The sequence below is a fragment of the Poecilia mexicana genome, unplaced genomic scaffold (genome assembly GCF_051168715.1).
Source record: "Poecilia mexicana isolate PSO_F unplaced genomic scaffold, ASM5116871v1 scaffold_15, whole genome shotgun sequence".
NCBI classification, from domain to species: Eukaryota; Metazoa; Chordata; class Actinopteri; order Cyprinodontiformes; family Poeciliidae; genus Poecilia; species Poecilia mexicana.
In genome coordinates, this window is record NW_028263384.1 from 30,871,022 (window position 1) to 30,892,877 (window position 21,856).

General features: G+C 45.5%; 2 protein-coding genes across 3 annotated transcripts; one reads left to right on the forward strand and one right to left on the reverse strand.

The window, feature by feature from the left end:
* Positions 1–218: 218 nt before the first annotated feature.
* Positions 219–20,426, forward strand: apmap (adipocyte plasma membrane associated protein). 2 transcript variants are annotated; one of them, XM_088013421.1, is made up of 9 exons: positions 219–539; positions 15,811–15,927; positions 16,039–16,154; positions 16,225–16,317; positions 17,308–17,397; positions 17,492–17,666; positions 17,751–17,885; positions 17,961–18,153; positions 18,898–20,426. In XM_088013421.1, the coding sequence occupies exons 1-9, from the start codon at positions 448–450 to the stop codon at positions 19,105–19,107; spliced, it is 1,221 nt and encodes a 406-aa protein (XP_087869547.1). In that variant the 5' UTR covers positions 219–447; the 3' UTR covers positions 19,108–20,426. The 2 variants fall into 2 exon arrangements, with proteins under 2 accessions (XP_087869547.1, XP_087869546.1); XM_088013420.1 differs by having other exon boundaries at positions 222–539; positions 17,308–17,424.
* On the reverse strand, positions 19,559–21,735 carry cst7 (cystatin f). Its single transcript, XM_014977930.2, has 4 exons — positions 21,611–21,735; positions 21,224–21,402; positions 19,800–19,919; positions 19,559–19,729 (listed from the first exon to the last, which is right to left on the reverse strand). The coding sequence occupies exons 1-4, from the start codon at positions 21,651–21,653 to the stop codon at positions 19,613–19,615; spliced, it is 459 nt and encodes a 152-aa protein (XP_014833416.1). The 5' UTR covers positions 21,654–21,735; the 3' UTR covers positions 19,559–19,612.
* Between the last annotated feature and the right edge of the window lie 121 nt (positions 21,736–21,856).

A 21,856-nucleotide genomic window follows, 5' to 3' on the forward strand; every position in this document is an offset into this window, starting at 1 on the left:
ACCGTAGCTATGGTAACTGAACCGCCGCTCTACCATGGAAGGTTAACGGCAGAAAACGGGACAAGAAGCAGCTGAGTTTAGTTTGTTTCGGGGTCAATCTGTGATTGTTTATGAATATCTGTGATAATGTAACGGCTCAACGGAGCCTGAAAACGGCTCACTAATTGTTGTTGGTTCTGATCTAGCTGTTGACTAATGATACGGATGGCTTTAATAAATCATTGAACAGTCAGCTGGCCTGAAAACGGACTGCTACAGTGAGAAAAGCCCCGAAACCTCGCGAGAAGATTCGTGTTTTCAGCTGCAGTTCCCTCCATTGCCGCTGGGGGCAGTAAATCCGACACTCCGCTTTTACCGCAGCAGCAGAAGAAGGAGCCCAGCTCAACATCCTGCTGAACCGTTAGTCCAGATCTGCTCTAACTGAAACCGAACCGAGCCGAGCCGAACATGAACGAATCTGCTGGAGTCCGCTTCCGGCGGCTGCACCGAGCTCACGTGATCACAGAGGAACTTCCGGAGCGGAGACACAAAGGAGCCAGGTGAGACCCGAACCTCACCTGGACATGCGGTCCGCCTTCAACGGTACTGGTTCTGCTGGGGGTTCGAGAAGTCCTGGATCAGGTCACAGGGCTCTGCGGTTCCGGGTTTGTTGATTCTGGTTCCAAGAGAAGGAGCCAATCAGAGGGAAGCAGACCGGAACTGCCTCACATCCGGTTTAAACCCGGATTATCTGGATGGGGTCTAGAGCGATTGAGAACCACCCAGAAGGTTCTGATGGACCTGATAGCTTCATGTTTGACCTGTTGGATCAGAGCAGTCTGGTCCGGTTCTACACCCGTTCTCCAGGTTCTAGTTCTGGAACGTCCTCCGTCAGATCAGTAGAAATTCTGGTTGCAGCTCCAGAACCTAGAAGATAAAAACCGACCCGGTTAATCAAAATATCTTGGTACCAGAACCAGGAGGAACCAGAGCCAGGTGAGAGTGATCCTCCTGGTCCTGGTTCTGGTTCGGGTCCAGCTACCAACTCTGGACTAAAGATGAAACAAGTTCATGACTTTCTGAATTCATTTTTCTCAGGTGTAATTATACCAGCTGAGTCTTTCTCCCCTGAGAATGTGGACCGGAACCGGGATGATTCTGAGTCTCCAAATAATTTTAACAGAAGATTCACATAATTTATAACTTTGTGTAAAAATGTTTTTGCCACATTATCAGCAGCAACAAGCTAACCTCCAGCTAGCATACAGTAAACATGTTAAACTGTAACATGTTATAAAACAGTAACATGTTAAACTGTAACATGTTATAAAACTGTAACATGTTTTCCCATCAGTAACATCAGTGGGGCGCCTGAACTTTAGCCTGCAACCATTTTTCCAGCTTATTTTCAGAGAAATTTCAGAAAATCAGAAGTTTAATCTGAACATCCACTCTAAAGCCAGTCCCAATGCCAAACCCAAACACAACAAGTACAGGAATAATGACCCAATTTCAACTACTTAATTATAAAACCCTAGAAGAAATGATAAGTCAGTGAAGCTCCAGTTCCGACCCTCACATTTCTTTAAGAAAGTCCTGCCTGTCATTAATGATCTGATCCGAATAGTAACTCATCGCTCTCTTCAGGTGTTTTCCCTTGGAAACAGCAGCTATCAAACCACTGATAAAATCACTACTGCAGAACTACAGGCCGACCTCTGACCTCCCATTCATCAGCAAAGTTACTGAAAAAGCTTCAACAGTTAAATAACTTCCTAACGATAACCAGTCGCTTTGACTGCTTCCAGTCTGGTTTCTATGGTTACCACATCATGTAGACTGGCCTAGTCAAAGTGTTCAATGACATCCATATAAATACAGACCATGGAAGAACCACAGAACTGGTTCTGGTTCTGTTGGACCTCAGTGCTGACCATGTCACTGAATCGACTGGAGAGTTGGGTCGGACTCTCCGGTCCAGTGCTCAGCTGGTTTGAATCTGACATAAAGAACAGAGATTACTTTGTTTCAATCGGAAACTTCTTATCAAACAGGTCAGAGGTCACATGTGGGGTACCCCAAGGTTCAGTCCTAGGACCAGTGTTGTGGTACTCGAAGTTTCGTCTTGGTCTTAAGACCGGTCTTAAGACCATTTTTTGATGGTCTCGGTCTTGTCTCGGTCTCGGGCGCTGAGGACTCGGCATTTTATTTCAAGACCAGTCAAGACCGCAACTGTGAAAATATCACTAAACGTGCAGCATACTGTCCACTTTATTTGTTAACATCTTTGTTTTCAGTGGATGCAAAACGCACCGATTAAAATCCAAGCAACTACGTGTTTCTGTTACTCCCCCCACCCTCCCCACCTTTCACTCGCGCGCGGCGCTCCAGGACATGCGCAGTGGTTTCCTCTCAGCGGCAGAAAATGTTTGTCTGATCGTCAGTAATATAATAGGCTGCATAAATAGTAAGAAATCCAATGGCCACAGCTAACTCAGCAGCGCTTCGCTTTCACAAACGGTGGAGACAACGTCTAACTTTTTTCGTCACTTAGAAAAGTAGCTCAAAGAAGGTAAGCTCCGTTAACGTGATGTTATCAAAGCTAGCTGTATAGAGACACATAAGCATTGTGATGAAACATGTTATCACTCACTATGCTGAATTATTGTGCAGAGATGTTGACTGACTTGTCGCATATATGGGACAACGCTGTGTCCAAAAGTCTGCAATATAGTGAGGTGACATTCAGAAACAGTCGATTCTTCTGCACGGCTCTTTATTTATTAGATAGGACTGGAGTGTCACTCACTGAGAGCCGTTGTTCTATCAGATAGCCATACGCTGTCAGGATAGCATACATGCATTAAGCATTAAGAAATCCGACCGTCAGAGGAGTTGTCAGTTCACCATACGCAGCAAGTTATGATGAACTTAAGTCATTAAATTGTTTTCAATGATAACTATATAGATATACATGTGTTGTCATGGTTTCAAAGTGTATTTAAAGCAGGTCTGGCTGCAGCTGGAGTCAGCTACAACACACACCCGTGTAAAACTCACTTAACCGCTAAGTCAGGATGCCATACACAGTTAATAACAAAGTGTATGACGATCTACGTCATGATTCTGTGTTGTTGATTAAATGAAATCTGATGGTAATGACGTGTCTGACAGATATAGCCGGTGTTCTATCAGATAGCCATACGCTGTCAGGATAGCATACATGCAGTGAGTACCATGCCAGCGCATGAGCCTTAAGAAGTCCGACCGTCAGTGGAGTTGTCAGTATACGCAACAAGTTATGACGAAAATAAGTCATTAAATTGTTTATAATATGACATAATATGATAACTAGATAGATATACATGCGTTGTCGTGGTTTCAAAGTGTATTTAAAGCAGATCTGGCTGCGGCTGGATGCCATACAACTGTTAATAACCAAGTGTATGATGATCTACGTCATGATTCTATGTTGCTGATTAAATAAAATCATATGGTAATGACAGCGTATGCATGTCTGAGCTAAGCTAAGACTATCTGACAACGTCTGCTGATCTGACAGAACAACGTGAGTTCGTGCTAAGCGTATGACGATCTGACCTGACAGAACACCCGTTCTTTGTTCTAGTAATGCTCTGTGTACACTGCATCATTATTTAATTTAATTATGTACGTTGATATTTAAATTAACAAATAACTAAAACACAAGAACGAAAGAGCACGCAGAGCATGCACATTGCTCTTTGATTGTTTTTGTTCAAAGTGGCAGCTGTAATGTCTGCCATGGTGTCAGACTACCTGGCTTCATGTACTGGGATAGAGAGTGAGAACAGTCACGATGAGCGCCTTCTGTTTGGTTACTTCTTGCTTGTTCTACACCACTCGGTTCTACACCACCCAGTTCTACACCTGTAGCTCAGAGAACAGACTTTAAAATACTGTTAGTTTATAAGTCACTGAACGGTTTAGAACCACAACACATTAAAGATCTGTTGTTGTATCAACCTTCCAGACCCGAGAAGCAGCATTCAGCTTCTATGCACCACAAATCTGGAACAAACTAACAGAAAACTGTAAAAAAGCTGAAACACTGACGTCCTTTAAATCCAGATTAAAACTCTGCTGTTAGTTGCTATGGAAACATAATCATGAAACATAGGCCTGTCACGATAAATTTTGCTGGACGATTGTCTAAAAAATTATTGCAATAAACGATAATATTGTTTCAAGAGCTTTTGACACTGATTTAATGGAAATGACTAATAATGCATTCGATTTCCTGCCATAGATGCACTTTATTTTCAAAAGAACACATAACACTGGAACTGATAAACTAAATAAACAAAACAACCAAAAATAAAATGGATTCTCAGTCTCCATTAACAAAAAGTGTACTTGAATAAAAACTAAACATGAAGCCAAAGTGGAAATAAATACTGGATTCAACCAAGAGTGCAGATTGTTCTGTTCTGTGATGTGTATATTCAATAAAATCTTGAGGCTACACAGAAATACGCCTGAGACAGCTCCACCTTAGCAGGTACTCTTTTATTCTCCTCCGCCTCCAAACACAATACAGCACAAAGGTTCCTATCCACAGATAGCCTGATACTACACAGATTATGAAGTCTATATACTATATCGGCCTTCAGTAATCAGTAGATTTAAATAGAGAAGACGGGCACATCCGACTACCTGATGTAATAGTTCATACTACACGATATTTTCCCCTTACAATGATCTTAGATCGTTGGCCGATCTAAGATTGTCGCTGGTGATTTCGTAGCCGATCATCCTGCAGTGTGATGTAGATCATCGTGGCTCCGATCTAAATCAGGGGTTTTCCCCGACCGGGAGCTTAACGCTGAATGTGACAGTGTAGCGGTTGGTAACAGGAAGTCAGAACCACACCAGAATCAGGATTCAGGATAATTTTATTCCTGTTCAAAACAAGAAAATTTTAAACACAGCAGCTCCTGGGCTCCGGATTCTCCACAAACACCCTCTCCCCAGCGCAGCTTGGCACGAACTGAGGAGGGCGGCGGGAACACACAGGATATAACGCAAAAACAGGAAGTAAGAAAATAAAAGCTTCCCCACCAAAATAAAATACAATTAAAAAACAAAGGAAAACAAATATTCGTAGATGAGGATGACTTTTTACACACTAGGAACCAAAAATGAAAGCAAAATAAAACTGAAATAATATATAACAGACATGTCAATTCAAAGAAAATTAGTTTCGAGAAGGTTCATAAAGAAAAATAAAATAAATAAATAAAATTAACTCTGCTACATAGTCCCCCCTGAACTTCTCAAAACCGTCCCATTAATCAAGACTGGGCACAGAATAACATTCTTGCCATCTGACAAACAGTGACCACATACACCTGAGCAACATTAAAGGTCTTCCTCTAAAAAAGGAAAAGCAACATTGGAAAGTTGGCCAGACTCAATGCCTGCTTGTTAAAAGATTGTGCCGTAAACACAACTTCACAGTCAGTGGCTGTTACTCTCCCATACATTTTAACTAATGGGCATTGACTTATTTACAGAGGTGTAATACTCCCATACTCTATTCACAAACAAAAGTTGATTACTCTTACAAAAATAAACTCCTTGCAAATTCAGAGACTGCATTACGTGTCTGTGTGTTCCTTTGTGCCATGTTTTGTATCAGTCTGTTAACTGGTTTGATTATCCTGCCAGCCCTAGATCTGACAAGACTTATAGCACCAGTTGTTGGAGTTGTTGGCCTACCAGGACTTATAACAACTGTTTCTTCGTCAGTTTCTGGCTGTTTATGTGGCGAGTCTGGGCACTTAGCAGTGTCGCTTTCGATGTCTCCAAGACTCTCAGCATCACTTGCTTCTGTTTGAAGATTCCTGACACAACTTTCAGCATCCTGGAGGTCTTCAGGGTTTGAGGAAACTGTATTGGCCACCCAGTCAGCAGTGTGGTCCAATCCATTACTCTCTGAATACACAACTGAGACATCTTGGTCACCATCGTTAACAGTACTTGGATCTGGGGTGATGTCAGAGGAAAACACAGATTCTTGCTCTTTGTCCAACTCAAGTGGCAGGAAGTTTGCTGACAGGAGTAAGTTGCGATGGACTACTTTCTCTTGTCCAGTTGCTGCGTCTTTGATGCGGTAAGTATGGCATCTGGGATCATGAGACACAACAATGTAGATGTTAGAAGACCACTTGTCTGCAAGCTTCCTACGGCCACGTTCCCCTTTATTAGCCAAGAGCACTTTATCCCCTTCAGCTATGTCCGTGCCCCTTGTTTTTAGATTGTACAACTGAGCCTGACGTTGCTGGCTGGAGTAGGCATTAGCCTGAGCAGCAGTTAAAGCCTCTTTAAGGTCCTCTCTGACTCTTTTCGTGTAGCTGGAAAGCATGGGCCATCTTGGTAAAATGGTCGGTTACCACCAACACATCAACGGTTTGACCCCGTGCATCTTCTGCAGACCAGAAGTCAAGGCACACCAACTCCAGAGGGCTTGTTGTTTTTATGCTCTCTAGGGGAGCTCGACCCTCGGGTTCAGGAGTTTTGCTCACAATACAACGTTTGCAGCATTTGACATATTCACGAACACTGTGCTCCATACTGAGCCAAAAGAATCGTTGCCTGGCCAGGTGTAATGTCCGGTGTTAGCCTTGATGTCCAGCCTCATTGTGGACGCCATGAAGTGCTTGGTCTATCAGAGACAAGGGGGTTACAAACTGGTGTCGTTTCTTGCCAGTACTTAGATCTTTACACACCCTATATAGAATGTTGTCAAGCATCCTTAGCTTCTCCCACTGTTTCAAGAGCTTCAAAGCTTTTGGCAGCAAGCTAGATTTTTCTCTCCTGGATGGCCGCCTGCCTCGCATGACGAACGGGATGACCTGAGATAGTACGGGGTCATTTTGTTGTGCCTCCTGGAGGGCCTGAAGGTAGAGCATAGGTAGAGGCACCGAACCAGTCGGCACCAGCCCCTCTACGTCTTGAGCCAGCCAAGTCAACACCCTTTGCTCGTGACTGAGGTCCCACTTTGCATGTCCCAGTAGAACTACAGATACCTCTTCTTCACTCAGCGACTGATGTTCTGGGTGTTGGAGAGACTGGAGGTATTCATCCCCTTGATGGTCAGTACTGACCCGAAAGACCTCCTGAACTGCATTTTGCCTCACTTGTGACTCCTCCAATAAAGCTTCATAGGACTCAGTCACCAGCCTTTAGGAGACTTTGTTCTTGATGAATGGTTGTCTACTCAAAGCGTCAGCGACTACATTTTTACTTCCAGGTATGTATTTGATGCTGAACTGTAAGGGGACGACTTCGCCACCCATCTTTGCTCACATGCGTCAAGTTTAGGTTTAGTGAGGATATACGTCAAGGGATTGTTATCTGTCCAAATGGTGAATGTGTGTCCTTTGAGCCAATGACTAAACTTATCGCAAACCGACCATTTGAGTCCAAGAAACTCTAACCGATGGGCAGGGTATTTGCTCTGGGCACGGGTCAGTGCTTTACTAGCAAAAGCGACTGGTCGGGCTTTGCTCTCCCCTTCCTGAACTTGGGATAATACAGCCCCGAGTCCATCAGTAGAGGCGTCAGTTGAGAGGATGAACGGTTTGTTAAAATCAGGATGTGCAAGGACAACAGATTTCAAAAGTGCAGACTTCAGCAGCTCAAATGAGTTTTCATGTTCCTGCTTCCAGTCACTTGCATGCAGTTTTTTGAATGAAGCAACACCACGTGGGTTGCCTTTCCTCCCTCTCTGGGCAGCTGTAAGAGCAAAAAGGGGTTTGGCTAGCTTGGAACAGTCCTGAATGAACTGCTGATAGTACATTACCATGCCCAAGAATGATTTGACTTTCCTTTGAGAGGGTGTCACCCCGTCCTCCATCATAAGGTCCGCAACCGTCATTGATGTTATAGCCTTAACCTTGTCTGGATCAGTCGAGACACCATTACTGTCCACAATGTGTCCGAGGAACTTTACGCTCCTTTTAAGAAACTGACATTTTTTAGGGGCTAACTTTAGTCCATGGTCTCTCAGTCTGCTGAAGACCATTTCCAACCTTCTCAGGGCCTCAGCCTCATTGGATGCATAGACTAGCACATCATTCAAGTAGCAAAGAAGAGTCAGGAAGTTTTGATCTCCAAATATACTCATCATTAGTCGCATAAAGCTGGCTGGACTATTGCACAATCCCTGGGGAAGGCGGTTGAACTCATAAAGCCCCATGGGTGTTGTGAAAGCCGTCAACTTCCTGTCCTCTTCTGCCACAGCAATATTGTAGAAGCCGGAGGTGAGATCCATAGCACTGAATATAGTGCTACCACCCAAGGCTGCGAGACAGTCTGCTTGGTGTGGCAAAGGATGGGCGTCCTTTATTGTGCGAGCATTTAACCATTGATAATCTACACAGATCCTAAGGTCCCCATTCTTTTTCCACACAAGGACCAGCGGTGATGCCCATTCACTCTTTGACTTGCAGATTATCTCGAGTTCTTCCATCTCTGAGAGCACCTGTCTGAGTTTATGGTAATGCCCAGGTGGCACACGGCGGTATGGGAGCCTGAAGGGTCGGGAGTCAGACAGATGGATCCTGTGAACAACATCCTTTGCTGAGCCGCAGTCAAGCTTAGTTTTTGAGAAGCCAGCCTCATACTTTTGGACGAGTTGCAATAGCTGGCCCTTCCAATAGTCTGACACCTCACAGGATTTAATGTCCAAACTCTCGAGTCCAAGTTTGACTAAGGACTCTTGGTAGTCCGATGAGTCAAAGTCTTGTGCGTCATCAGTCAGTTCACTGTGCATTGCCTGGTTTTTTACCTCAAATGAGTTAGCTTCAGTCAGCTCAGAGTTCTCGTCCAGATCCTCCACAGCAATGCAAGCCGACACCTGTGCCACCTTTGTAGTTACTGGCTTACTTGAAGTATTTAGGACTCTGACTGGAACCAATCTCTCACCATTCATAGTGGCAATGGATCTACAAACCATTGTCATTCTTGTGGGTCATTGCTTTGGCTGGTTCTATCAAGACAGCACTGCCTTCAGAACAGGATGAGGCTGCTGGCAACTTGCTCCAGACTAAATGTTCCTGCCTGGGCAGAAGAGTAACAGCCTGCATTAACGTGGCTGTCCCAATAACATCAGGGATAGTTTCTCCATTCCATCTCTTAATGCCAGACAGCATGTTGAGGAATTGCATTATTTCAGGTGCTTCTTCTGAATCAGGCTTACTCAAAACCTGCCAAAACTGTTTAGATTGTTTAAACTGCTTAAGAAGGTACTTGATAACATTTGTTCCTAGAATAATTTCATCTTGCTGCCCAGGAACAACCAGTGCAGGGACTCTGAAGGTGCAGCCATACACTTTCATCTTTAGGTCATAAATGCATTTAGGCTTAACTTTCATCCCGCCACAACCAACAAGTGTGATGTCAGGGCAAATATCTTTAGACATGGAGACTGAATCTGAACAAATTAACATCTGTTCAGCTCCTTCACTGATAGTACATGTCATTGAGCCAGTGTCAAGCAGGGCTTTCAATGACACTTCATCCTCCACCTCAGCATCTGTATAGAACAGACTGTCAGCTTTGTCAAGCCTATTTATGTTCTGGAATAGAACAGTAGTGTTAGATGGAAAGGAATTTACACACTCAGAATATACGGTCTGTGCATCATCTTCAAGTTTGAGGGTTTTGTCTCTATCACTCACACTACCCCCTCCCTCATGTGAGTGTTTTAGTTTCCCTGATGTGGTAAAGTGTTGCCGGTCGATTTGAAGACCCCTTGGGACAGTCCTTTCTTTGATGCCCAGTCTCTAAGCATTCCAGACATCTTTTCTCCCTCATACAATGTGTACGTGTGGAATGTGAGGTCTGTCTGCAGACCCTGCAAGGGGAACCATGGCTGAATGGAGCAGTTTCTGGTCGGACAGCAGAAGGACTAGGCTGGCTTGTACGCTCTAGTACTCTTTTTAGCATGCTACGTACTCTCTCCAAAGCATTTGACTCTGAAACAACAGCTGTACTTGGTTTAGCAGGGTCAGATAGCTTGGCTGTGTTTACATTGGTGTACTCTGCGTTATTTTCTAGGGGTTCACTGGCTGTTACAGCGGCAGCTACACGAAGAGCATGTGTATTGGGCAGGGTTGTGGTTGTTTTTTTTAGCTTGGTACTCCCTCTGATGCTCATCAATAGCTTCTTGCACATCAGCCAGGGACCATTTGCTTGTGGGCTTGCATTTAAAGACACTAGCAAGGTTGGGGTCTGGGCAATTTCTGACAAACATCATGGAAATTTCTGAGTCCATGTTGTCCATTTTACCCCCCTGGGACTTTAGATGCCTGTCTGCCACTTCTGCAGCAGTGTTTAATCTGATCCAATAGTCAACAGGCGTTTCCTTAGCTTTCGGCTGGGTGGCGTAGAAATCGGCCAAAGGTAGACACGAGCCAGGAGTATCACTGAAGTAGCGCCTCAGAATGTTGTATATTGCCTCTGGTGCTACTGGGGTGTTGCCGGTTGAGCTACTCTTCAGGCCCACTTTGACAATACTTTTAGCTTTGCCACAGAGATGGTTTAAAACGTCCTCTGCTTGTTCACAAGGTGGGAGGTCTCGTTTCTGTAGGTACACTTCAACTGTGTCTATTCACTCATGAATGGAGTACTTGTCTGTGCCATCACCACGAAACATGGATGGGTCCTTAATATCAGGTCTGACTATCAGACTTATTTTGGAGGTGTCAGCAGTTGCTGTGAATGATTCAGCTCTAGATGATTTATTGGGAGGAGCCTGTGAGCTAAGAGCTGGCTGGCAGGCTAGGAGCCGGCTAGCTATGGATTCACTGATTTGACTTCCTAATTCTCCAATAAGTTCACGTAACTGATGTGTAGTGGTGCGCTCACTGGAATCAGTGGGTGTCGAATGCAATGGTTTGTGTCTGTCTCTACCATCATCCAATGCAAACTGCATTTTAGAGGTAGCTCCTGGAGTGTCATTAACAAAGGTTTTCTCTAGGCTAAGTAAACCTCTCCCTCTTCCAACAGGGGATGAAAATACATCATATGTTTTTTTATTTTTCTCTGCCATAGTATATATAACACAGAAAACAATCTTGCTATAAAAACGTCCCTTAACAAAAAGTAAATATGCAGGAGGCAGTAGATACTTTATTTTTTTTTAGGTTATCAACCTGAAACCTTGTGATCCAGTTTTTTTGCTTAAAAACAGTCATATACAGTTGCAGAATAGCAACCAAAATGGAGCCTGACAGAACCCACTAGTCCACCAACTTGAGCATTCGACGTTCCAAGCACACAGCAGAACCTCAGTGATCGGCAGCAGCTGATCTAGGCATCCGGGTCACGGCACCAGATGTAGCGGTTGGTAACAGGAAGTCAGAACCACACCAGAATCAGGATAATTTTATTCCTGTTCAAAACAAGAACATTTTAAACACAGCAGCTCCTGGGCTCCGGACTCTCCACAAACACCCTCTCCCCAGTGCAGCTTGGCGCGAACTGCCACAGAAATGCATTAAACAAAACCAAAATTCTCTGAGGTTCACTAATAAAATAAATCTACAGTCATACAAAACAATTAAAATAAAACGTAAACAGAAATAATCTGCCCTATAATTACAATTTTCCACCATAACATAGAAATATACTAAATACATTAATTTAACATCCAATTAAAATTTGAAACACACATACCTGTTCAAAACAAGAACCTTTTAAACACAGCAGCTCCTGGGCTCCGGATTCTCCACAAACACCCTAACCAACCAAAAGAAAAAAATAACCACGTTGATACAGAAAACTTGATGGGTGTCACCAATGTGGGAGACAAATGCCCACATAGTGCTGCGCTAAACATGAACAGTTAAACACTATATATAACATGTGAGTTTACAACTTATTAGAACGTTTTCAATATTTTAATACACAAATGAAAGAAAACTCTGTACACTGATATGTGGAAACATTAATGTTTGTTCAACATTTAGTGCAAAGAATATAGAAATGACAAGAGGAGTTGGAGCCAAATTGCTACCGCAGCTGATAAACCCGGTAGGTTTTCAGCTGTTCTTCGTTAACGTGACATAAATAGGTTATAATGATTTTCATTCAGTCAGGACTTTACGCTGACTCTAGCCACATGCATCACAGGTAGATTCTAGTAAAGCATTGATTAATGCCTGATTTTAAAATTACTTAACTGGACTTGTAGCCATTATTTTGTGCCCATGTGGCTGGAAACCACACGGCACGACGAACCCGATCGAACCGTTATACTCAGGATTTCTGTCGACTGATGTGTCTCAGGTTTTGAAAATGGACCGACAACTCCTGTGGTGTGCGCTGGACATGACACTAAGTCTGACCAGCAGGTGGAGATCTTTTTAAAAGTTACAAGATCCACCCGAACACAGACTGAGCAGTGCACAATATTTTATTAAACAATTTCCTAAAAATTTCTCTTTTTTAAAAAACGAGGCTTCAGGCCTACTACTCGGTCCCTGGAACAAAAGGGAACACATAAAGGACGGACAAGTTCAATTATTCCAAGGGAAATAAACAAAACATGCAATGCAAAAGAAATTAGTAAATCAAACCAAAAAAAGAGAAAACAAATTAGTAACTTCAATAACGCACAACAAATACAAACTGTAAAAGAAAACACTTTAAACAACTGAACAGCTCCAAACGCCCTTCAATGGACCTTACCAAGCCCTGCCCACACAGCAACACGTTTAGTTGAGCGGTTCAAACAATGGCAGGACAGCAGAGCGTCCAAACAATCAGGTGTCTGAAACAGAAAAACCAATTACTGTGGAGCCAGGTAAAATAAATTAAAATCTAAATGGCAGGCAACTTACCCAGGGGTGGAGACTCAGCCTAACCCGGGAAGAAGCGCCTCAGACGAGCCGATCAAACACACAACATGTAGCCGCCGATTGTAGCAACAGTGGCAGAAACAAAGACACACACACCTTGCAGCGGCCTGTCCTATACAGCCATCTGCCCCACCCACCAATCAACGGTGCGCAGAGGGTGGAGCACCGGAGTTGAGCCTTTTTTCAATCAGTGTCATCAACAGAAAGAAAAAAGGCAGGAAGAGACGATAAAGCCGATAATTAAAATGAGGTCCAGAGGTTTAATTTATCGTGTGATTAATTGATTTAAAGCGACAGGCCTAAGAAACATTGATCAATAATCTGATGTTGTTCTCTGTGTTTGATTTAAAGCTCTTGTTGCTGAAAGGTGCTATACAAATACAATTTGATTTGATTGAATGATTGAAACATTTCTTAATATCTTTGAAATAATTGCACCACAAAAATTTTTTGCTGCACAAACGTTTGACACCAATTTTGTGATTTGACGACGGAGGCCGACTTCACTCAGGTTCGTCTTTTTCCCCTGAGATTCTGCTTAGAAAGATGAAGCCATGAAGTTACATCACCTGCTGCTTTTTATTATTAAAATATTCAGGTTTGCCTGAACTTTTACAAACTAAAACCTCTTCTGTGCATGTTTTGTATTACTGTCAGTACAGATAATAGGCAAACCCTGTGCTGCGTCTGCTAGTAATTCAAATTAATTTTAGCTACTTTCAAAAGAATATTCAGATTTTAACATGCATTTTCTAAGTCGTATTTCAGTTCACTTACTCAGAAACTTTAGTGTTGTTACACCTTTGAAATACTTTCTGCAGTTTCTTTTATTGTGATTCAGGATCTGTTTCACTTAAACATTTAATTTCCTGAGATATCGCAATTTTATTTTATTTTCAATTAAAACTCAGATAGAGCTTAGGGTTTATTGGTTTTTCATTATGTTGTGTAGGTAAATATAAACATTTATTGGTATTTTTGTTGTTATGATTAATTTTTCAGGTTTGCATCATAACACCTGGTGTTTCTGACCCACGATTGAGTTGCTGTGCCGATTACCTTTCCATTGGATCCAAGCACCTGGACCTGCTGACTGATTGAATCTGTTTTGTAATGCTCTGCATTTCACAAGCATGTTTGTCTCTTATATCAGTGTTTACATTATATAAAGTATTTGCATGTAAATCAGATATTAAAATGCAGTTTGAAGTAATGCCAGCAAATAAATATGAATATTAAGTAACATGCAATTAGTCATGTAATTTAATATACTGAATAAGGCTGATAAGATTTACAAGATTTGTTTTCATACCAGATTTGATTTTAATCAATTCCTCCCGTCTTCAATTTCTATAAAAAAATAAAAGTTACACAAAATACTTTCAAAAAGTGTCTTTATTTCAATCATCTGTTCTTTGAGTTGTATATGGGAGCATCAGGCTACAGGAATGTATAATTATGGGAATGCAGTCATCATGACACTAAGCCCCCAGTGAACCTTTCGGCCTGGCGGGCGCTTCGCTGTGTTTTTGTATTAAAAGATGTTAAGTTGACAAGAAATGTAAAAATATTAGTGGGTAATTATATGTTACGGCAGAGGTTCCCAAACTGTGGGGCGCGCCCCCTAGGGGAGGCGCCGTGTCATCGCAGGGGGGAGCAGGAAGTCTTCTGGATGGATGAAAAAAAAAAACATGAAGCTGTATGCGCTGGGTTTTTACCTTAGAATGGCCAACTCTCTGTTATTCCTGTCAATTTGATACAGTAGAGGCTTCCTCACTTCCATATCTGTGTCCTCTGTCACTTTTATCAGCAGTTAAAACTGTTTAATCCGTTGTTAACATGTGGTAACCTGTTTTTCCGAGCCGCCTTTAAACGCAACATGAGCGCTACGCCGCTCGCGCTGGTTTCCACCTGTGAAGGAGACCTGCTGCTGCTCAGGTGTGTTAGAATCATGGCAGCAAAACCCAAAGAACTTTTCACAGTTTTTCCCCCAAACTAACCGACTGAGTTGAGTGAAGCTGCTGGATGCAGGTAATGTTAGCTAACAGACGACTAGCTAATGTCAATACAGCACCTTAAGCTTAACCAGTAGCCTGTAGGCTACAGGTGTTGTCTATGTTCAGCTACGATTCATTTTGACCCCAAAGAAGTCGATTCCCCCCTTTGTTCGTCTGGAGCCGGGCTGAGTAACAGGGAGTCTCTAAGAACCCCCCCCCTCCCCCACAAACAAACAAACGTTCAACCAGACAGCTAAGCCATGGGGGGGGGATGTGTGGAAACCACTGGGTTACCAGTGAAACTATCTAAACCCACAACTAGTCTGAAAAACAACAAATCAAAAAATACAGTTAAAATGAATATCAATTATTTGCACTTGTGTTCAATCCAAACTAAGCCAGCGGCTCCATCGGGCCCCCAGGGCTTCAGGGGCCATAAATGCTGATATTTTAACACAGATACATAAATGTAACATTTATTTATTGAGATGATCAATGCTGCTGAATTTGATTTAATGGTTTCAGCATAAATTAAAATATTTTAAATTGTTTAGCATTTAAATGTAAGATTTTAAGGAGCTGGCAAGTTTATTTAGTAAAAGATCAAAGAACAATATTCATAGTGAGATTGTTTTGTTACCATAGCAACAATCTGATGCTGAGTTTAATCTTTGAGTTTGAGCTGTTTGTTCACAAATTTGTTCACAAATAGTGAACAAACAGCCACACACCTGTATTGAATCTATGGGCGATTAACAAGTTTCTGCAGCACTTGATGCCTGCAGAAGATGTAATGCAATCATTTAGATCAGCTGTTGTGAAATACAGGCACATCTAAAACATGCAAGGGGGGGGGGGGTGAGGACTGGAATTGAGAAGCACTGCGTTAACCCATTAAACGCCTGTCCTCCTGTCCTCCTGTCCAGCTCCTACAGTGGGAAGGTGTTCCGGGTCACTCTGCTGTCTCTGGGCGTTTTCCTGATTCTTCCTCTTCTCATCATCTTCCTCATCCTGGAGTCTCCCATCCAGCCAGAGGCCTTCAGGTGAGTCAGTCTGGACCGGGTCAGAACCAGATTAAACACTCTCTAACCGCCCCCAACTCCCTCCCGCCCCCTTGTTTCCATGGCAACCTGTGGCCCCCCTGCTGGCTGCAGCTTGAAGGAGCCACCCCAAATGAAGGGCTGCTGGGAGCCCAATCTGCGGCTCCGGGAGGCCCGGCGGCTCTACGAGGACCAGCTTCTGGGTCCAGAGTCCATCGTCAACATGGGGGGTTAGCTGCTTCACTTCTGGTTCCCGACCAGAACCAGAACCAGAACCTGAGTCTGTTTTTCTTTCCGCAGACGTTTTCTTCACTGGAACAGCTGATGGCAAAATCCTCAAGCTGATTGGACGGAGAATCGTTACCTTGGCAACGCTTGGCAGACCGCCGTGTGGTGAGATGCTCAAATTGGGTGAAGCTGGGACTGTGAGAACTGGTTCTGACTGGTTCTCCGTTAGGATTGATGTGAAGTGAACTGCAGAACCATGTTGAACCAGGCTAACACGTTGCTAGCTGATAGAGCTTTGGAGCTGACGTCACAGCGTATGACGTTTACGTCGCTCGGCGCCATCTTTGTTGACCACAGGCCAAAACAAACTGGTCAGAACACCGGTGTTTTCATTGTGTTACTGACCGCAGTGAAGTTGTTTTCAAGTTGGATACTGGATATTCGCGCTCTGCAGAGTAAGGGACGTTCAGCTCAAGGTTGGTCCGATTTATGAACGCTGATTTCAGCCAGCTGTTCTCTACCGATGCCTCCTGAAGCGCTCGGAGGTTCAGATACCGTCAATTTCCAAACACTCCTGTAAATAAATGCCTTGACTTGTTGTGACCAACTGATACAAAAAAGTGGTAATTCATCCTATTACACAAGGAACACTATCCTCTATTACATGTTTAAGTCATATTCAATAATTGAAATGAATGTAACATTAAATGTTTTCTTCAGTAGCTTCCAAATCGTGTGCCATTAACTCAATCTGTGTGAAATTGTTCCACTAGACTGTATAGATGAGGCACACTCACCTTTATTACATTTTAACACTTTTTATATTTTTTTAGCTGTTTCTGTAGTCAAAATTTAGTATTTTTCTTCAATAGCTTCTATGTCATGTGACCTATTAACTCAAAATAGGGAATATCGAATATCCAGTATCCAACTTGAAAACAACTTCACTGCGGTCAGTAACACAATGAAAACACCGGTGCTCAGACCAGTTTGTTTTGGCCTGTGGTCAACAAAGATGGCGCCGAGCGACGTAAACGTCATACGCTGTGACGTCAGCTCCAAAGCTCTATAGGCTGAAAGTGGCAGAACAAATCTGATTGGCTGAGCATGGCTCTGCCTCCAGACTGACCCTGGTTTTCCTCTGTCCCCCTGCAGGCGCCAGGGAGGATGAGCCCACCTGCGGGCGGCCCCTGGGCATCAGGGCGGGGCCTAATGGGACGTTGTTCGTAGCCGACGCCTACCTAGGTGTGTTTGAGGTCGACCCTGCCACAGGTGAGCTTTGACTGGACCCTCCCCACCCCCTGCTTCCAGGTGGAGCTGACGACGCATCTCCCTGCAGGTGCGGTGACCCGGCTGGTGGCTGGGGGGCAAGAGGTTGGCGGCAGGAAGCTGTCGTTCATCAACGACGTGGCGGTGACACAGGATGGCAGGAAGCTGTACTTCACCGATTCCAGCAGCAGGTGGCAGCGCCGGGACTACCTGCACCTCATCATGGAGGCCACGGCGGATGGAAGGTACAACCCGCCGCCTGGGTCAAAGGTCAAAGGTCAGCTGCTAGGACCCTTCAGAATAAAAGCCTGTCCTCGTGTCCGCCTCAGAGTGCTGGAGTACGACACGGAGACGCGGGAACTAACTGTCGTCATGGAGAACCTACGCTTCCCCAATGGCATCCAGCTGCTGCCGGACCAGGAGTCGGTTCTGGTGGCCGAGACCACCATGGCCCGGATCCGCAGGTGAGCCCGACACTGACCCAGGACCACCCCGCTCCAGAGGTGCTCTCCTCCCTGACCAGCTCTGTCTCCATCCAGGGTCCATGTGGCGGGCCTCAACAAGGGGGGCATGGACACGTTTGTGGACAACCTGCCTGGTTTCCCGGACAACATCCGGCCCAGTTCCTCCGGAGGATACTGGGTCTCCATGGCGGCGGTCCGGCCCAACCCCGGCTTCTCCATGTTGGATTTCCTGTCCCAGAGACCCTGGGTCAAGAAGCTCATCTTCAAGGTAAAAAGGCCCATCAGTTTCATGTGACCTCTGAGCTGCTAGATGAGAAACTAATGAGAATGCCTGAGATGTCCTAGTCAAAGGTTGCGTTCACCCAGCAGATCTTGATGCTGCTGCTGATTAAACCCGACTGCAATGTGAGGTCTGTGTGAACGAAGAGGAACGTAGCCAACGCCCAGCAGCGCTCGGTTTATGGCAGAAAAGATGGCCGCCAACGCCCAGCAGCGCTCGGTTTATGGCAGAAAAGATGGCCGCCAACGCCCAGCAGCGCTCGGTTTATGGCAGTAAAGATGGCCGCCGCAGCGCTCCGTTTACGGCAGTAAAGATGGCTGCTGCAGCGCTCGGTTTACGGCAGTAAAGATGGCCGCCGCAGCGCTCGGTTTACGGCAGTAAAGATGGCCGCCGCAGTGCTCGGTTTACGGCAGTAAAGATGGCCGCCGCAGCGCTCCGTTTATGGCAGTAAAGATGGCCGCCAACGCCCAGCAGCGCTCGGTTTATGGCAGTAAAGATGGCCGCCGCAGTGCTCCGTTTACGGCAGTAAAGATGGCCGCCGCAGTGCTCCGTTTACGGCAGTAAAGATGGCCGCCGCAGTGCTCCGTTTACGGCAGTAAAGATAGCCGCCCAGCAGCGCTCGGTTTATGGCAGTAAAGATGGCCAAAAAGTCGCTGGGTGACGCAGCCTCAGGCAGCAGCAGTTTTCCACCAGGTCAAAGGTCACGTTGTCCTCTCGGTTTCTGCCCTGCAGCTGTTCAGCCAGGACGTCCTCATCAAGGCCGTCCCCCGCTACAGCCTGGTGGCGGAGATCCAAGATGGCGGCGTCTGTAGGCGGAGCTTCCACGACCCCAACGGCCTGGTGGCCGCCTACGTCAGCGAGGCCCACGAGCATCATGGGAAACTCTACATCGGATCCTTCCGCTCGCCATACATCGCCGTGCTGGACCTGCAGGGACCGTAGAAGTGGGTCGGAACCGGGTCTGGCCTCCCTCCCTGCTGGTTCTGATGACCCGGTCCTGTTTGGATTAGAACTTGGGGCTTTAAAAGCAGCTGTTGGAAGCTGAGGGGTCCAGTTGGGCCCGGTTCTGGTTCTGTTGTTCGGTCATTATTTCATGTCAGACTGAATGTTCCTGTGTCGCTTCTCCTACTGCTGTAGGACAAGTCTCTGCTTCCACCCGGAACCAAAACCAGGACCGGGACCGGAACCGGGACGTCCTCATAAGGCCATCCAGGACCTGGTCCTGGTCCCGGTTCCGATCCTGGTTCCAATTCTGAAAATTGTGAAAAAGTGAAATCAGGCGAGTTAATCATGATTCGTGAACTTGGTTCTGGTTCTGCCCGGTTTCGTTTAATCCAACCTGTAGACCTACTGGACTCTGGAGGTTCTGGAGAATAGAAGAACCGGGTCTGGATCTGCTGCAACTCTTTATTCACTCATCATTTAAACAAACAGAACCAGATCCTCATCAGAACCGGTTCTGGATCAGAACCGGTCCCTGTTGGTGTGATCTGCACTGCAGCTCCAGGGTTTCCCGCCCAGGCTTCCAGGGGATCAGCCACAGCTCCAGGTGACACCGAAAGGTCTGGACAGAGACGGGTCGGTCAGAACCTCCAGAACCATCGGGTCCTCCGGCGACTCAGATCCAGACTCACCTGGGCCAGGCGGCCCGGAGGCTGGAGGTGGCACCGGTCCAGGTCCGAAGTCCGGTTTCGTTTGGGACAAACCGTCCTGGAGATCTGGAAGTCCACGATGTACCGGATCCCTCTGACCACCTGGAACACAGAGTGGGTCCGTTAGGTTCTGCTCCGATCCGGAACCAGGCCTGGGTCCAGACCAGAACTGCAGGAATGGGTCTGCTTCAGGTTCTAGGCTCAACAGAACCTGGTTCTGGTTCTCACACATCAGACTGAATCTAAACATGCTTTTACTTTGAAAGGAGGTATTGTTTCCTGTGAGCTGGTTCTGCAGTGGAGAAACAGGTTCTGGTTCTGTTGAGCCCTTCTCTGACTGGCTGATTGATCCAGCCAATCACCACAGACCTGAGCTTCAAATAAACTACTGTTGCTTTAACTGTCCTGCCTCCATCTGTTCTGGTTCTGATCCAGTTCATCCTTCCAGAAGTTATGACTGCTGGAGGACTGACAGGGCTGACCAATCAGACTGCAGAGTGAAGGTTTCTGACCAATCAGAGTGAAGGTTTCAAATCAAATCAAATGTTATCTGTACAGCAGCAAGGCATTTCAAAGAGCAACAATAAAACGTGACATTAAGTCGTTAAATTGATCTCGATTCAAATAAAACTAACCAGGAGGGTTTTAGTCTGGATTTAAAGGAAGTCAGTGTTTCAGCTGTTTTACAGTTTTCTGTTAGTTTGTTCCAGATTAGTGGTGCATAGAAGCTGAATGCTGCTTCTCCTTGTTTGGTTCTGGTTCTGATGCAGAACCTGAGGGTCTGGCAGGTTGATACAACAACAACAGATATTTAATGGTTGTGTTGCTAAACCGTCCAGTGATTTATAAACTAACAGGATTTTACAGTCTGTTCTCTGAGCTACAGCTGTAGGACTGTAGATCTGGTGTTATGTCTCCATCTTCCTGGTTCTAGTCAGAACAGCAGCAGCAGCTTCTGGATCAGCTGCAGCTGGAGGATCGATTTGGTGGTCAGACCTGTGAAGACGCTGCTGCAGGAAACAATGAGACTGAAGATAAACGCCTGGATGAGTTTCTCTGATCTGAGACATCAGTCCTCTGATCCTGGAGATTCTTCAGGTGGTAGAAGGCCGACTTTGTGACTGTCTTTATGTGGGCATAAAGGCTCTGAAGGTTCAGGTCAGAGGTCATCACTACTCCCAGGTTTTGGGCTGATCGCTGGTTTTAGTTGTATTTCTGACCAATCAGAGAGCAGGATCCGCCCACTCATTCCTTCCTAGTAGATTCTCCTCTGGTGGTTCTGGAGAAACTGGACTAACAGGTTTTTTTGAACCAGTTGGATCTAGACACCAGAATCCGGACCTGTTGAAGGTTCTGACCTGCCTCCCATATCACCATAGCAACAACTATCTCCAGGTAAGCGGTACCTGTCGCTGCGCTCTGAGGACGGCCGATGGTTTGAACAGGAAGGCGTCATTTGATTGGCTGTTGAAGGAGTGGGCGGCGCCGAGGACGGCCTGCTGAACGGCGGCAGAGTTCTTGCTGATGTCATATGGAGAGCCTGGCATGGGGCGGCCATGATGGCTGCTGGCTGCTGGACCCAGACCTGGAAGAGAAGAACCTTTGGAACCAACAGAACCAGCAGAACCCGGGCCGGTCTGCCAGTTTGTTTTGGATCTGTTTGTGTTTGCAGTTCCTGGTTCTCCTGATATCTGTGCCTTTCAGAACCACAGAGAATGATCCAAGGATCTGACCCAAACAGAACCTGGTGCCGGGTCACTTCTGCCCGACCAGAACCAGCCCTCCAACCTTACCCAGAGTGGCGAGAAGCAGCAGCGGCAACATCTTCGCCTCCATCTCGGTTCACTTCCTGTCACCGCAGATCAGCTACTTCCTGTCCCTGTCTCAGCTTCTCTCACACCTGACATCACTTCCTGTGTCTGACACTCTCTCTGAGACCCCGCCCCCTTTAGGTGGGGTTCCTCCAGGCTGCGTTCTGACCCCACTGGTTTCCTTTTCTAGCTGCCATCAGTCCTCCTGTCACATTCATGCTGAGGACG